This window comes from Fringilla coelebs (assembly GCF_963513975.1).
Source record: "Fringilla coelebs genome assembly, chromosome: 21".
NCBI classification, from domain to species: domain Eukaryota; kingdom Metazoa; phylum Chordata; class Aves; order Passeriformes; family Fringillidae; genus Fringilla; species Fringilla coelebs.
The window spans coordinates 3,690,473-3,706,565 of NC_140047.1; the positions used below are offsets into that span (position 1 = coordinate 3,690,473).

The 16,093-nt window shown below is 63.1% G+C and overlaps 1 protein-coding gene across 1 annotated transcript; it reads right to left on the minus strand.

The window, feature by feature from the left end:
- Positions 1-1,955: 1,955 nt before the first annotated feature.
- Positions 1,956-15,828, minus strand: AKNA (AT-hook transcription factor; the record flags this gene model as incomplete). The annotated part of the gene is given in 26 exon segments (XM_084219853.1): positions 1,956-2,355; positions 2,613-2,730; positions 2,996-3,106; positions 3,607-3,708; positions 3,788-3,937; positions 4,093-4,196; positions 4,297-4,470; positions 4,710-4,896; positions 5,087-5,310; positions 5,482-5,588; positions 5,675-5,876; positions 6,048-6,221; positions 6,298-6,425; positions 6,503-6,677; positions 6,812-6,912; positions 7,006-7,065; positions 7,425-7,582; positions 7,869-8,028; positions 8,511-8,585; positions 9,023-9,960; positions 10,076-10,237; positions 10,240-10,294; positions 10,297-10,346; positions 10,511-10,566; positions 14,080-14,224; positions 15,663-15,828. Coding segments are annotated over 26 exon segments (4,359 nt in total). The 3' UTR covers positions 1,956-2,078.
- Between the last annotated feature and the right edge of the window lie 265 nt (positions 15,829-16,093).

The following is a 16,093-nucleotide window of genomic DNA, read 5'->3' on the forward strand; positions in this document are numbered from 1 at the left end:
TAAAGTCCCCCAAACCTCTTTAAAATCCCCCAAACCCAGCTCTCTTACCCCAAAAAAGGAGGAGGGGACAGCCCCATTCCCAACCCCTCTGGGCCTACATCAGGATCAGGTTCAGGGGAAGCTTGGAAGGCTCCAGACCTGAGTCCCTCACCGAATCCCCCCGCTCCAAATGTGGGAATTTGTACAACAAATAAAAGAAAAATAAATACATTTGACACTGGCACTTCAGGTAGGTCCTAAAGGTAAACACAGGCTGAGGTGCTAGGGGTGGAGCAGGAGGTTTGCCTGGATCCATCCCTGGAAAAGCTGCCCCAACCACATCCTTTTCCCTAAAAAATAGGAATGAACTCCTTAGAAACCCAGCTGGGAGGAACAAGGGTTCCACAGCCCCACACCTGCTTTGGTCTCAGCAGGTGACTTTTCCTCCACCAGCCCAGGTTCCCTGAGGATCCCAGGGGGAAAAACCTCAAATCCTTCATTTTATTTTCTGCCTGGATGATGCTGTGGGTGGCCACATCCAGGGATGACCAGAAAAAACCCCACAAATGCCCTAAGGGTTGTGCTGGAAATGCAAACCAGAATATTTATATATATATATGTATCTGTAGAAAGATATATCTATAGATTCAGATACAGATCTGGACATACACAGATCTATTTATATCTGTCTCTCTATAGACATATAACTAAATATAGATATGCCTATATCTAGATATATCCATTTATAGATACACATATATCACACACACACATTATAGATCATCAATCAACACTCCAAAGAGTGATTTAGCTGCTTACTGGATTAAAAATTCACATAAAAACCAACTAAAAAATAAATTTCCCCAGGGAGGATCCTGCTGGGTTCAAGTCCAAGGGCAGAGGGCAGAGGGCAGAGCCCCCTGAGGAGGCCTGGAGGCTGGAAAGGGTGGAACATGGAATGCCAGGGAATGCCAGGGAATTCTGTCCACACAGGCACAGAGGTAAACACAGCTGCCAAGGGGGCTCGACCCACATGGGGTCAGAGCATCCCCAGAAGTGCTCAGGGTGGGGTGGCCACGGCCCTGGGGGGACACCCCGCTGGTCCCAGGGGAGGGGGCTGTGGAATGCTGGAGACTTCTGCCCACACCTTCCTCCCTCCTGCAGCTTGGGGGCTCCTGGAGACGGACAGACAGATGGACAGGCCATGCAGGGACTGCGGGGAGGGCGGGAAGGGAGTGGGAGCCAGGGCAGGACCTCCTGGAGGCACCTCTGGCCCTGCTGGCCCCAGGTTTGGCAGGGGGCACGCAGTGAGGGACGCTGAGGGGCCCATCCCTGTCTCCTTGTGGCATGGAGGGTCTGGAGGCACCTCCAGTCCTGCTGCTCCCACGTTTGGCAGGGAGCACGCAGTGAGGGGACACTGAGGGCCCATCCCTGTCTCCTGGTGGTACAGAGGGTCTGGAGGTCCCTCCAGCCCTGCTGGCACCAGGACTGGCAGGGAGCACGCAGTGCAGGGACACTGAGGGGCCCATCTTCCTCTCCTGGTGGCATGAAGGCTCTGGAGGTGCCTCTGGCCTCATGTTTGGCAGGGAGCACGCAGTGAGGGACACTGAGGGGCCCATCCTCCTCTCCTGTGGCATGAAGGCTCTGGAGGTGCCTCTGGCCTCACGTTTGGCAGGGAGCATGCAGTGATGGATGCTGAGGGGCCCATTCTCCTCTCCTGTGGCATGAAGGCTCTGGAGGTGCCTCTGGCCCCAGGTTTGGCAGGGGGCACGCAGTGAGGGACGCTGAGGGGCCCATCCCTGTCTCCTGGTGGCATGAAGGCTCTGGAGGTGCCTCTGGCCTTACGTTTGGCAGGGAGCACGCAGTGAGGGATGCTGAGGGCCCATCCTCCTCTCCTGGTGGCATGGAGGGTCTGGAGGTGCTTCTGGCCTCATGTTTGGCAGAGAGCACGCAGTGAGGGACACTGAGGGGCCCATCCCTGTCTCCTGGTGGTATGAAGGCTCTAGAGGTGCCTCCGGCCCCAGGTCTGGCAGGGAGCACGCAGTGAGGGACGCTGAGGGCCCCAGCCCCCCTCCTGCGGCACGAGGCTCTGGGGGCCCTCAGAAGAGGCAGGAGCCGCGCAGGCCCCGCGGCCGGCCCAGCTCGGCGGCCAGGGCCCGGCTCAGGCGGCTGGAGCTCAGCCTGGCGCTCTGGGCAGCCTCCACAGCCCGGCCCAGGCACCAGTTCAGCTCCTCCAGCTCCTCCAGCTCCAGGCTCAGGCAGCGCTGGCGGCCCTGGGGCCGGTGGGGACGCTCTGCCCGCCGGGGACCTGCAGGGACACCGAGGGGGACCCCAGCCAGGGCTGGGGCTGAGGTAGGAACTGCTGGGGAGCAGTAGCTGGGAAGAAGAAGGGACACGGGCTCAGTGATGGGCTCTGTGCCACCATTCCACCTTATTGCCATCCCTTTTCCCCATCTCCTCCATGCCCACCCCACAGCACCACCCCCTAAACACTGCTTGTCCCCAGAGGAGCTGGTGGCAGTGTCACCCCACAACAGATCCCTGGGGTGGGGACAGCCCCTCCTGGGATCCCCCTCCATCCCTGGGGGATGCTGACCCCCCAGAGTCCCCTGCCAACCCCAGGGCATCCTTACAGCATGGAGGGCACGTAAGGCACGAGGGGGACGGGTGCCAGGCAGACGGTGGCAGCAGGGGTGGCTGCCAAGTACCAAATTCCGGGTTGCTCCGGCTTCTCGGCTCCAGCGTGGGGACCTGGACGACAGGAGCCACCAGAGACACGCTCTGCTGAGGGAGGAAGGGCGTTAGATGTCCCCATGGGGCTTTGGTGTCCCCATGGGGGTTCAGTGTCCTCAGGGGTGTGCATCGAGTGGCAACCCCAGTGCCATCACCCCCTCTGCCACACTGGGTGGGCACAGCCCCCTGGCATTGTCAGGGGGCTAAGATTGTTCCTTGTCCCACCACCCACCCCCTATGCAGGGAGGAGCTGTGCCAGGCACGTGTCACCCTTGTCACCCACCATGTGTGGCTGTGTCCCTGCTGCCCGTGGGTGCCCGGCAGGTGGGGCAGGACGTTCTCCTGGGGGTGCTGTGCTGGGGCTGCCGGGGGGTGTCACCTCCCCCAGCTGCAGCTGTGGAGAGAGGACATCAGGAATGTCCCCTGCACTGCCAGCCAGGGATGGTTGGGAAGAGATGAATGGTTTGGGATGGCTGATGAGATTGGGGGAGGGGGGGCTTTCCCTGCAGGGAAAGGGGGGTCTGCAAAGGTGGGCTCTGCACTGGCACCTGGGACAGGTGACACTGCTGCCGGTGACAGCTGGAAGCCCAGGGAATCCCAGCAATCCCAGGGAATCCCAGCAATCCCAGGTATTTCTGCCCACACAGGCACAAACAGATGCCAAGGGGGGCTTGACCCGTGCAGGACCCCCACGAGGTCAGGGCACCCCCAGAGCTGCCCAGGTTGGTCCCCCTGGGGGACAGTGGGGTCTGGCCAAGGGACAGTAGGGAGAGCCTCAGGCCATGAGGAATGGGTTTGAATGTCCCCCCCCCCCAAGCCTCTCCAGTTAATTAATTAAGGTCATTAGCAGCTGTTAGGGGCGGTAGGGAAGGGAAGGGGCTGTGGGCCACTCACCTGATGCCATCCTGCCCCTGTGACATCGGGGACACCCCGAGGTGCCCGGTTCTTCTCGGGGTGCCGGGGTGGCACATGGTGTCCCCACCTGGTACCGTGTCCCTGCCAAACCCCAGCGTGAGCATGGCCAGGGTCCCCAGGGTGGGGACAGCCACCACCACTGACTGCCACCAGCACCCACCTGCGTGCTGTCCCCGGAATGTCACCGCCCCCGGGGGCTTCCCAAGGTGCTTCCGCAGGGCGGGGGGTGCCCGGGGCCCGGGCTCTGACTCGGAGGCTGCGGCAGAGGACAGGGACGGGGGGTGGCATCCACTGGGACCCAGCTCCAGACCTGCAGGACCCGCCCTGGGCTCAGCACCGCGGGGTCCGTGGGACCGCCAGGACCTGGTCCCCACGGTCCTGCAGGCCCACAACATCCTGCTGCGTTTGGGGAGGGCAAGTGGCACGCGGGGACGAGTGTGTCCCCTCTGTCCCCAGCCCACTTACCGAGGTCCAGCTCGGGCTTGCCCCGCGGCAGCGATGCCGACCTCTCCCTCCGCGTGGGTGTGACCCCGGGGGCCGCCCTGCCCCGCACCGGGGGGCTCGGCTCCCTGCACAGGGGACAGAAATGCTGTCACCCCCTCCTCAGGCTGACGCTGGGGGTGTCCCCACGCTGCCCCCCACACCCCCCAGGTCCCCCCTGCCACCTACCCCGAGGGTGCCGCGTCCTGCGGGGCCGATGGTGCGCTGGCCACCGGCTGCCTCCTGGCCAGGGTGACACGGGGAGTGGCTTTTCCCTCGGGATGGCTGCGGGAGCAGAGCAGGCTCTCCTCCAGCCTCCGCCGCAGCCGCCACACCTCGTCCTGCAGCGCCCGGATGGCCTGGCTGCCCCAGGACATGTCCCAGTGAGGGGGGGCCGCAGCCAGCAGGGACCCCAGCAGTGCTGGTGGCCCTGGGGGAGCATCAGCACACCCCCCCCCGGACCCCCCATCACCACCACTGGCACCCAAAAGCAAGCCTGGGGCTGGGCTGGCGTCCAGTGCCCAGTGGGTGCCTTTGGGGGGTCCCTGTGTCACCCAGGGGGGTCTGGCCTGGTTTGGGGTGCTGGGGACACAGCCACTTACTCGCGCTCCAGACGGGAGCCCAGCAGGTCACAGTGAGCCGGGTCGAGGGACGGCAGGTCGGGGGACAGGAGGGTGGGGGATGGCGTTTCAGGGGAGGGCAGGGGGCTGGTTGGGCTCCTGGCCACGGCTGGGGGGTGGCCACCGGCACTGGCACAGCTCCTGTCCCCCACCTCCGAGTCCGTGTGAGCTGGAGAGGAAGGGGAGCACGGTGAGCTGGGATCAGAGAGCAGAGATTGGGACACACCTCCCTCCAGGGAGGGTGGCACCAGCACACTGGTGACACCATCACCACAAGGAGGTCTGGGAACCCCAAAACCCAGAGCCACAGAGTCAGGGCCCCCCAGATCTCTCTCCCTCACCGAGTCCTGTGTACTCACTGCCATCACCGTCGGGGTCCGGCCCCACCTCGCTGCCCTCAGCCCAGTGAGGGGAGGAGCTGCTCTGAGAGGGGCTGCTGGGGGGCAGCCGGGGCCCCTCTGTGCCCCCCGGGGGGTAGATGCCCATCAGTGCTGTCTCGGAGGGAAGCGGGGTCGTCTCTCTCTTCCGTGGGGAACGGAGGCTGCTGGGGATGGGGACGGAAGGTCCCAGTGAGCGCAGAGCCCTGCGGAAGGGACGGGTCATGCAGGCAGCCTGCAGAGCTCCCCCTGGCCACGGGCACTCTGTGCATCTCCAACCCGGCTCCCCACACCCTCCGTGCCTCTCCGACCATCCCTGCTCCTCAAATCCCCCAAATCCCACAGGCAGAGCCGAATTCCCGCAGGCAAGGCCGTACCCTGGGCCGGGGGGATGGTGCTCGGGGGTGTGCACGGGGGGTGACACCCTGCTGGCCTCCGAGCCCACGAAGCCGCTGTCAGTCTCTGGGGACACAATGCGCTGCTCCTGCAGAGGCATGGGGACAGCAGGGTCGGTGCCCGGGAGGCTCTGGGGGAGCTCTCAGACAGGGATCCACAGTCCCAAGGACTCACCTTGCGGGGCCCGTGCTGGGTGGCACTGCTGCCTGCCCCACCGAGGGACAGGGACACCCGTGATGGCCCAGGGACCCCCAGGGAGGGCTTGACAGAGGTTGGTGGCTCCTCAGCAGTGGCAGGGGAGGGGTGTCCCCGTGTCTCCTCCAGGTTTGGGGGTCCTCTGAGGGGAAGTGTCGCAGCTCTTCTCTGCGGGAGGTGCCTGTGGGGAGGAGATGGAGTGGGAATGATGGGGCAGAGCAACCCCAGGCACGGGGAAATGTCCTGGTCCAGCTCTGCCATAGAGGCCGTTAACCCTGAGGTAAAACTGGAGACCTGATGTCAAACCTCCTGTTCCCCCCTGCGTGGGGACCCAAACTCCAACAGCACTTACAAGGCCAAGGGCTCGAGGTTGGGCTCCTCCTCGAGTGACCGTGTCCTGCAGGGGACCTTGCTGGGGCCACCTTCCCCTGCCGTGGGTGCATCCACCTCCTCCTGGGACCGGCTCTCTGCCAGGCTCAGCCGCTCCAGGCTCAGCGACTCTGGCAAGGACTTGAAGTGCTTGTACCTGGGAGGCAGAAGTGGGTGGCTTTGGGGACATGCTCTGTGCCCGTGCCCCCCTGCCCCACTTTGAAGGCACTCACTGCTCCAGCAGATCCCCAAAATCCTCCTCCACTTGGTGCTGCTTGTGCCACAGGGGCCAGGGCAGCTCCCCTGTCACCTCCTCGCTGTCCCCTGTTGTTCCCCGAGGATCCTCCACCAGGGCAGGGCTCTGTGGGCACAAGGGAGTGAGAAGGGCAACCCCCCATAAATACAGTGGGGTGGGGAACCTTTGCACCCCCAGCTCACCTCGGGGCGTGGGGATTGGGCAGCCGGAGGTGGGGATGAGTCTGGGGGGCAGCAGGGCTGATGGAGGGGCTGCGGGAGGGGCTGAGGGAGGGGCTGCCGCCTGCCCCCCGGCTCCAGCCGCTCCTTCAGCCCCTCCAGGCGCAGCCCCAGGCGATAAATCTCCCTTTCCACTGCCCTGCAAGACACCAGCCATCAGTGTGGGGGGGACAGTGACCCCCGGGGACTCTCCGTGGGGCTCTGGGGGAACAGCGCCCCCGGGAACTCTCCGGGGGCTTTGGGGAGGGGGTGGCAGGGGGATCGAGCACGTACCGGTCAGGATCAAACCCCTCGGCGGCCGCAGGGAGTTGCTGCCGGCCCCGCAGGTATTCCCGCTCCAGCGCATCCTGTGCGTCCTTCAGCATCCTCATCCTCTGCGGCACAAGGGTGCGGGGTCCGAGCCTGTCCGTTGGGCCCCGGGCACCCCCCGTGCCCCCCGGCTGGGATTTGGGAAGGGGCTGACGCACCTGGAGCTGTTCCGAGGGCGTGGGGGTCCCTGCACGCACCCAGCTTTCGAAGGATTCCACCTGGCCAGGGTTGTACGGGCTGAGCTTGGCCCTGCTGTTTCCCACCGGCACCCCCCAGACCCCCCAATAGGAAGCATCCCCAGGGACTACTCCAGCGCGATCCCCCACTGCAGCCCCCTCCACACAGCCTCCCTGCAGCATCTCCCCCAGACCCCTTCCACAGCTGCCCCGTGCAGTGCCTCCCCAACCTATCCCTATAGTCCCCCTAGAACTCCCCCAAACCCCCTCCCTGCTGCCCTGCAGTCCCCACCAGCACTGTCCCCAAAAGCCCTGCTCCATGCAGCCCCTCCAGCACCCCTCTCTACAGCTCCCCATTCCTGCACTTCTCCACGCCCCAGCCCCCCCACCCCGGTCCTTACCTGCGCCTGCAGCCGGCGGCTCTGCCCCGCCAGGGCCCGGGTGAGCTGGGCACCGGGGCAGCAGCACGGCCCGGGGCAGGTGGGACAGCCCCCCCCGGGCGGAGGAGGGGACCGAGGTTGGGGTGAACCCCCCCGCTCTGACGGTCCCAGGGCTGCAGCTGTGAGAAAAAACGAGGACAAGTGACACCGCAGCAGCGGTGCCACCACCGTGGGGAAGGGGCTGTGGGGGACAATCCCCCCAGAACCGGAGCGGGAGGGTGGTGAGCAGGGCAGGGGACACAGATCGACACACCTGCGAGGTGTGGGGCTGTGGGACACAGATCGACACACCTGCGAGGTGTGGGGCTGTGGGACACGGATCGACACACCTGCGAGGTGTGGGGCTGTGGGACACGGATCGACACACCTGCGAGGTGTGGGGTTGTGGGACACGGATGAACACACCTGCACCTGGCGAGGCCGGGGCTGTGGCCGGGGCTGCGGCCATGCCGAGAGCCGCTGTCCGTGCCTGCGGGATGCTCAGGGTCATCACTCGGCTCCCGGTGGCCACGGTGCCCACGGCGAGGCTGCGGCTGGGCTGTGGCGGGTCGGAGAACAGGCTCACCTGGGCAGGGAGAGCGGGTTTGGGCAGCCAGCCTGCACCCCGACCCACTCACCGTGCCCCGGGGCACTCTGAAGCACCTCATGGGCACAGCAGTGGGTGTGGTGAAGGTGGGGACACGAGTGCGGGGGGCGGTTGGCACAGCCCTGCCTCAGTTTCCCCACCCACGCGGTGGCAGAGGTGACACGGGGACACGCTTCCTGCCATCTCAGAGACGTGCCCCGCCATTCCGGGGACAATCCGGAAAGCTCTGCCACCGCCCTGGTATGGAGGGGACCCTGCCAGGCGAGGGGGGCACGGTGCTCCCCGGGCTGCTGTGGGCTCTGCGGTGGCTCAACCCCCCCTCCATGGGCTGGGACCGCTCAACCGCAGCTCCCCGGGAGGAAGAAAAGGAGGGGGGCCGGGGGAGGAAGGCACAACTCATAACCTCAGGGAGGGGGGAACATGGAGGGAAACCCTCCCAGGCATCCTGAGCCCCCACCCACCCTGGCGCCCAGGCGCAGTTGGTCGATGGTGTTCTCAGCCTCGGCATACTTGGTCAGCAGCTTGTGGTAGTCGTCCTGTGAGGAGGGGACACCAGTGGGGGACAGCACCCGGCACGGGGAATGCCCGTGGGTGGGTGCTAAAGCGGGGGAGGCAGCCCTCTGTGGGGAGAGCAAGGAGGGGGAGTCCCATGGGTGGGGTGCAGGAGCCCCCTCTCCAAAACACCCGAACCCTCTGTGCAGATGTGCCCCCTTTTCTCCACGTGGGGAGAGCCCCCTCTCCTCCCAGGGGAACAAACAACTTGAGGGTGACAAGCTCCCGGGAAAACATGAGCATCCTGTCCCCAGGCTGAGCACTGCCCACATCCCTGCCCCTTCCCTCCTCGCAGGATGGAAGGCGTGACCAGCACCACACCCCCACGGGCGTCCCAGAGACAGTGACACCCCCATGTCCCCCCACCCTGCAGACCCTCCCAGCACGGTCCTGTGGCCGAACGGGAGGAGCTGGGCGTTACCTGGAGCTGCTGCACCAGCGCCGTGGCTTGTCTGGGGGACCTGAGTTCCTGCGGCAGCCCGGCCGTGCTGGGGGGCTGCGGGGACGCCCCCTCGCCGCTGCTCAGCAGAACCTCCCGGACGATTTCGGCCGGGGATTTGAAGCCGATGGGGCCGCGGGGGCGGGCGGGCAGCACCCGGCCCCGGGGTGGGCGGTAGCTCTGGTCGAACTTCACCCGCGCCTCCACCTTGGACAGGTCGGGCAGAGGGTAGTTGAGGCGCCCTCGGCCGTACTGGGTGCCCTCGGTGCCCGTTCCCGAGGGCTCCTTCGTCCCCTTGGCACCCGTTCGCCTCCGGGGGCTCAGGGACCGCGACTGCCGAGCGGGCTTGGGGGGCACCACCGCGGGCGCTGCTTTCTTGGGCACTCGGGATCTGTCGTGCCCTTGGGGGGCTGGGGCAGTCCCGGCGCCCTGGGGTTGCCCGGTGGGTGCCGAGCCAGCAGGTGCCATCCCTGTGCCAGCTGTCTGGGGCTCGGGGACACGCTCGGGGCTGGGGCCATCGGTGGAGAGCTGCAGGGTGAGGCTCCGCCTCGGGCTCCACTCCTGCCTCTGCGCCCCGATGGTGTCCCGGGCCGTGCCCCAGCCCCGGTGCTGGCGGGACGGGGTGCCAGGGCCAGGGCTGGTGTCCGAGAGCCCTGAGGTGTCCCCGCCGTCCGTGCTGCAGCCCCGGGGCTGGCACAGAGCCCGGCCGTCCCTCATCGCCTCGGGGCTGCCGCTGGAGCCCGAGCCCCAGCAGCCCCCGGAGGACAGCTCGGGGTAGGGGTCCCCATCGCTCTCTGCCCCCCAGGGCCCCTCGTCCCCCCCGGAGCTGCCCCGCTCCTCGTCCTCCTCGGCCGGCTCCTGCCGCGAGTTCCATCGCCCCTCCTCTGCCGGGGACCCCTCCTCCAGCTCCTCGCTGCCACCTGCAAAACAGCGGCACCGCGGGGCTGTCGCCACCCACACCCAGCCGGCGTCCCCGGGCCCCGGCTCCAGCAGCTCCGGGGACATTTGGGACCACCCCCTGTGGGCAGGACTCACCCCACGGTGGGCTCCTGGCACCCTCCCCGAGGCCGATGACCCCATCCTCGTCCATCCGCCTTTCAAAGTCGTCTTCTTCCTCCTCCTCCTCCTCCTCCTCGCCGTACCAGCTCGTCAGCTCTGTTTGTGTCCAGCGCAGCCATGGTGCCGGGCTGGCCATGGCCGCGGGCACGCCGGGCCCGTCACTTGTGTCTCTTCATGGCCCGGCGGCGGTGGCGGCGGGCTGGGACCTCCTTGTCGCGAATGTAGGTCACAGCATCGCCGCCGCGTCCTGGGGGGGCCGGGGGAGAGGGAGGGATGCTCAGCGGGATATGGTGGGCTCTGTTTGAGGTGTCTCCCCCACGCTGGCAGGGTCTTCCCTGTCCCCCAAATTTCGGGGACAAGAGCAACCCCCGATGACGGGGGGGGGGACACTCGCAAATCAGACCCCCTCACTGTGCATCCCACCCTGAAGCTGGAGCTGCCACATGTCTGCCAGCCATGAGGTCCTCCTGGGGAAGGAACCCCTCAGGGCCCCCCCAAAAGGTTTGTCCCCCACCCTGGGAACACCCAGCCCATGCTGGCACCCTGTGGATGTCACCCTAGCTGGGCAGCCACACCCTGGGGACCACCAGCAGTGCTGGGGAGGCAGGAGCACCCCAAAGACCCCCCTGGATGTGGGGTCACAGCAGAGACCTGGCACACAAATTCCCCTGATGATCCCAAAGCATGAGCTCCCCCCTCACCCCCACCCAGGGTTTCCACCAGCAGCCGGATGCCAAAACCCCAAATATGGAGTGTGGCAAGAAAGGCCACGGGGTTTTCCATCCCCTCTGCTGGAGTGGAGCCCCATAAGCCCAAATTTTGGCCTGGGCAGCCAAACCAGGCAGCACCAGCCCCATGCAGGGGACACTCACCCTGTACCAGCAGCCCCAGGACATCCCCATCACTGCGACCCCATGAAAACCGAGCCCCCTGAAACCTTCCTGTGCCTGTGGGGCAGCCCAGCTTTTGCAGAAAGAGGAAATGATGTTTCCTGCAAGTTTGCAGGTGGCCACAGAAGTTTTAACCCCATCCGGCCCTGCGCAGTGGGGGCTGAACCCTCCTCCCTCAGCATTTTCTATCAAAACTAATTTTTAATCCAGTTCAGAGCAAAATGCTGTAGGAAGAGAGGGGAGGGAGATCCCTGGGACCATCAGCAGTTGTCCCAAAAACCATCAGCACGAGGATCTTCCAGGAGACCTAAAATTAAGCTTTAAAGCCCCAAAATTCAGCCATCCTTGGAAATTCCCACAGATTTCCAAAGGGAGGGTCCAGCTGGCCCCATCCTGGGATGCTGCTCACACTCCCAGGGATGCTGTGGCTGCACCCAGCCACTGTGGCCTGTCTTGGCACATTCACAGGCAGCCAATTAAGCCAGCTCGTTAATGTGTAATTAGTGGCACGAAGAGGACAGCTTGACAAGCTAATGAAACCACAGCACGATCCCTGGGGTGGCTGCTCTTAGCCAGAGGGTGCTGCGGTGATTTTGGGGTGCTGCTGGCTCAGGGATGGGGGTGATGAGGAGTAAACCTATCCACAGCACCCACATGCTCCGGGAAAAGTCCTCTTATCCTCTCCCAAGCCTCAGTTCTGAAAATTCCTTGTGTGTTTGTGAGGTTTGAGGTTATTTTCCAGCACCACCTGGCATCAAGGGCATCATCCTTGCACCAGCCTTGCTCCCAGCCCTGCCTGCATCCTTGGGGATTTCAGGCAGGAGCAAACCCCAAAGCATCTCTTAGTGTCTTGCAAACCTCCTGGGGGGTTTGCATGAGGTTTTTTTTCCCCCCACACTGAGTGGATAACTCCATTCCACACACCTGGAGATGCTCCACAGCTTCTCCTGCCACGGGGAAGGACGGGACTGCCCACAAGATTCTTCAGACCCTGAGCTACTGAAACCAAAGAGGGATTTTGGCTTTAGCTCCTCCCTGAGCTGGGATGTTTCCAGCCCCAAGTCCTTACACACATCCCAGAGATCCCCACTGAGTGGCTCCCATCCCACCTGGAGCCCTGCAGGATCCCAGATCCACGAGGAGCCACAAACACCACGGCCAGGGTTCCCAGGGGGAGGGTGCTGGGTGAAAGGAGCCTGGGTGTAGGAATATGTTTTCTATTGACAGAGTGACCAAATTATTCTTAGTCTACTTAAAAAATCAAAAAGCCCAAAAGTTTCTCTCCTCAATTGGGTAAGAAGACACCTCACAAAACCTTTGGGACTTCACCTCAAACTTGGGGCTGCCCAGTTAGACAAAGGCCAAAAAGTCCCACCTAAGTAATTCACTAAAAAAGAAGAGAACAAAGGAAAGAATTGCTTTTGTGGAGTGTCTTAACAAAAGCAAAAACCTCTTACCCCTAACTCAGTTTTCCTCTATAAGAGCTTTATTATTTTGCCTTTTATTAAAACTTTTTCTGTTTCCAACACTACCTCAGAAACCATCCTACTAATTTTATACCATTAAAAGTAACTAAGCTATCTCAAGTGTAATAAGTTCTCTAAGAGCTCATAAGACCTAACTCAAAAAAAAAAACCCCATCACCTGGGGGCCCTGTTCTCTAGGGATGAAGGGGGTTAAAACATTCTCAACCCATTTCTGGTGTTTCTTTAACCCCATGCAGGCAAGGGATGGGGATTTTGCATCTCTTGAAGGAGGCCATGGCTAACCCACATGCTGTCACCCATTTCTGAGCAGTGGATCCCACAAGCAGAGCGCACAGCAGCTGCAGTCCAAACCCAGCCACATTATTGCTTTCCCAGAAAATCCCTCTGCTGATGGTCATGGTGGCAAGAGCAAAAATTCTCAGATTTTTTTCACCCCACTCTAAGTGATTTTCTCCCTGTTATGGGAGCACAAAAAAGCTTGAAAAATGATGTGGCTTCATGCTCAGCAGCCACAAATCAAACAGAAACAATCCCAAATGTGTGTGCAGAAATATATCCATATATTTTAATTTTCCCTTTTGAAAGCCAAGATTTTTGCAACAGGCAACTGGGAAAAAAACTAAAAAGAAATTTAAAAGCCTCAGCTAAAAACCCCTGAACTCTGCTCTGCCCCAGCCCCTCCATTCCTCTCCTGCCCTACAAATCCCAGCCAGGGCTGTCCCAAATTGTGGCTCAGGGTGGAGGGGCTCAGTTGAGGGGGGGGATGCTGCTAGCAGTGCTGGGTGCTGCCAGGTCTCTGGCTGTCCCTTCAAACCCCCAATCCTTTCTGCAGGCAGCAATCCCATCCCTGTCCCACTCCCTGCCCCGACCCCATACCTGTGCCAATCTCATCCCTGCCCTGATCCCATCCCTGTCCTGATCCCACTCCCTGCCCCGACCCCATACCTGTGCCAATCTCATCCCTGCCCTGATCCCATCCCTGTCCCATCCCATCCCTGCCCTGATCCCATCCCATCCCATCCCATCCCATCCCATCCCATCCCATCCCATCCCATCCCATCCCATCCCATCCCATCCCTGTCCCACTCCCTGCCCTGATCCCATCCCTGTGCCAATCCCATCCCTGTCCTGATCCCATCCCTGTCCCATCCCATCCTTGTCCCACTCCCTGCCCCGATCCCATCCCATCCCATCCCATCCCTGTCCCCCTCCCTGCCCTGATCCCATCCCATCCTTGTCCCACTCCCTGCCTCAATCCCATCCCTGCCCTGATCCCATCCCATCCCTGTCCCACTCCCATCCCTGTCTCCCTCCCTGCCCTGATCCCATCCCATCCTTGTCCCACTCCCTGCCCCATCCCCTCCTTGTCCCACTTCCATCCCTGTCCCACTCCCTGCCCCGATCCCATCCCTTCCCTGTCCCACTCCCTGCCCCAATCCCATCCCATCCCATCCCCTCCCTGTCCCACTTCCTGCCCCGATCCCATCCCATCCCATCCCATCCCATCCCATCCCATCCCATCCCATCCCATCCCATCCCATCCCATCCCATCCCATCCCATCCCATCCCCTCCCTGTCCCACTCCCTGCCCCGCGGCACAGACCGAGGTGCGAGGCAGAGCCCGCCCAGCTCATCCCGCGTGGGCAGGGAAGCAGCAGCCATCAAGGCCAGCACCAAGCCATCGTGGCTCCTGGGTTTATCCGTGGTGACAGCAGAGGAGACAGGAGCATCCTCCGCCCCAGGGCTCGCTCGGTGACAGGGAAGGGGGGGCCAGGGCTGCTGTCACTCTGCCTTCACTGCCTTGTCAGCCCCGGGCAGAGCAGGGGGGATGGGGGGGCTCTAAACCCCACACCTCCATCCCCACATTTTCTGAGTGATGTGGAATTACCCTCCTGCCGTGTGTCCCAAAAATCCCTTGCCTGGGATGGGTTAAAGCCCCTCCTGCACATCCGTGCCCATCTGGGATGCAGGGGGGGGGTCCCAGGCGAGGGATGGATGTTTTGCATCTCTTTTAGAGAGGTTTGAAGGAGGCCAGAACGGCCTCGGGCTGAAACTTGGCAAGGGATGTCTGCGCTCCAGGAGGGAGAAATTCCTGGTGTATAAACCCTTTTTTAAAGCCCACAGAGCCTCGTTTTTATAGGCATGAAAGAGGGCAGAGAAGCGGAAACGCTGCGTTCTCAGTTTGCATTATTTCCTACTAGAACAAGGGAGGGACCATCACAGCGAGGAAGAGCCTAACAAACCTTCCTCGTCCCCTGAAAGCACACGCCTGTCACCATCACTGCAAAGCCCACGTGTCCCCCCAATTCCAGCGGCTGGAGGGGCCATTTCCCTCCCCAGCCCCCCATACTGGCACACCCCCATGGAGAGGCACTGAAACCCCATGGAAATGTCATTTTTCCATCACTTGCACCGAAGCAAAGCCCCACGACAAGACAGAGAAATCTTCTCCCCTCTCTCCTCCCTGGCACACGCACCCTCCTGTCCTGGGTGGGGACACCCCGGGTGCACCCCTGGGCTGCACCCCCGCAGGGCCGGGGGCAGATGGCCGTAATGCCCTGTCGGAAGGACAGACAGCCTTAATCCCCGTCTGGAGAGCGCGGCTGCCGCTGTCCCCGCCACAGCCGGTGCCACGGAGATCCTTTCTTAGCACAGGACAGCGAGGCGGCGGGGACACGGCCGGGGAGATTGCGCTGGGGTGAACCAGTCCCAGCTTTTCTGTGCCACGGCCTCAACCTCCCACAGCAAAGAATTTATCCCCAGTATCCCATCCAACCCTGCTCTTTGTCAGTTTGAAGCCATTCCCTGTGTCCTGTCCCTCCATCCCTTGTCCAAAGTCCCTCTCCAGCTCTCCTGGAGCCCCTTTAGGCACTGGGAGCGGCTCTGAGCTCTGCCTGGAGCTTTTCCATCCGCATCTCTCCCAGCCCGTACGGGCATTGCCTGCCCTGCCGCGCTCCCCGCCTGCCCTTAAACTTTAAGAAGCGATTTAAGCCCTTCCCGGAAGGCACCGAGAGGCTGCGGCGGAGCACGGGACACCCGCGACACCCTCGGGAACCAGCGGCTGCCATGAGCACGGCTGCCCTGTAAATAAAACACGGAACTGAAGCTGAACGCTGCCCTGGCGACTTCCCCGGAGGAGCCGCCGGCAGCTCCCGGCCCCGCAGCCTCCGAGAGCCCCGGCCGTGCCTCCGAGCCGCCTCCGCAGCCCCTGACGAAACTCTCCCGGAATCCTCCGGCCCTGACAGGGAGGAGGCACCGCCAGAAGAAAAGTTCTGACAAGTTTCCTCGGGGCCACGGAGGCTGCGATGGCGTGGGGAGGACACGCCTCGGCCAGGAGCGGCGCGTCCCGCATCCTCCCGGCGTGTCCCGCATCCTCCCGGCGTGTCTCATGTCCTCGGCCGCAGGGACACCGCCGGGGCTGGGGGTGCCCCCGCTTCCCCCAGGGACCCCAGCCGTTCCCGGCTGCGAGCCAGCCCTGCCCGAGCCGAGCTCAGCAGAGCCGGGAGCTCTGGATGCGGCCCCGGGATGGGGCCCGCGGGCTGCGCCTCCAGCTGCGTCTCCAGCTGCGGCTCCGGCGGCGCTCCGGGGACCCTCTCCTTCCTTCCAGCTGCAGCCGG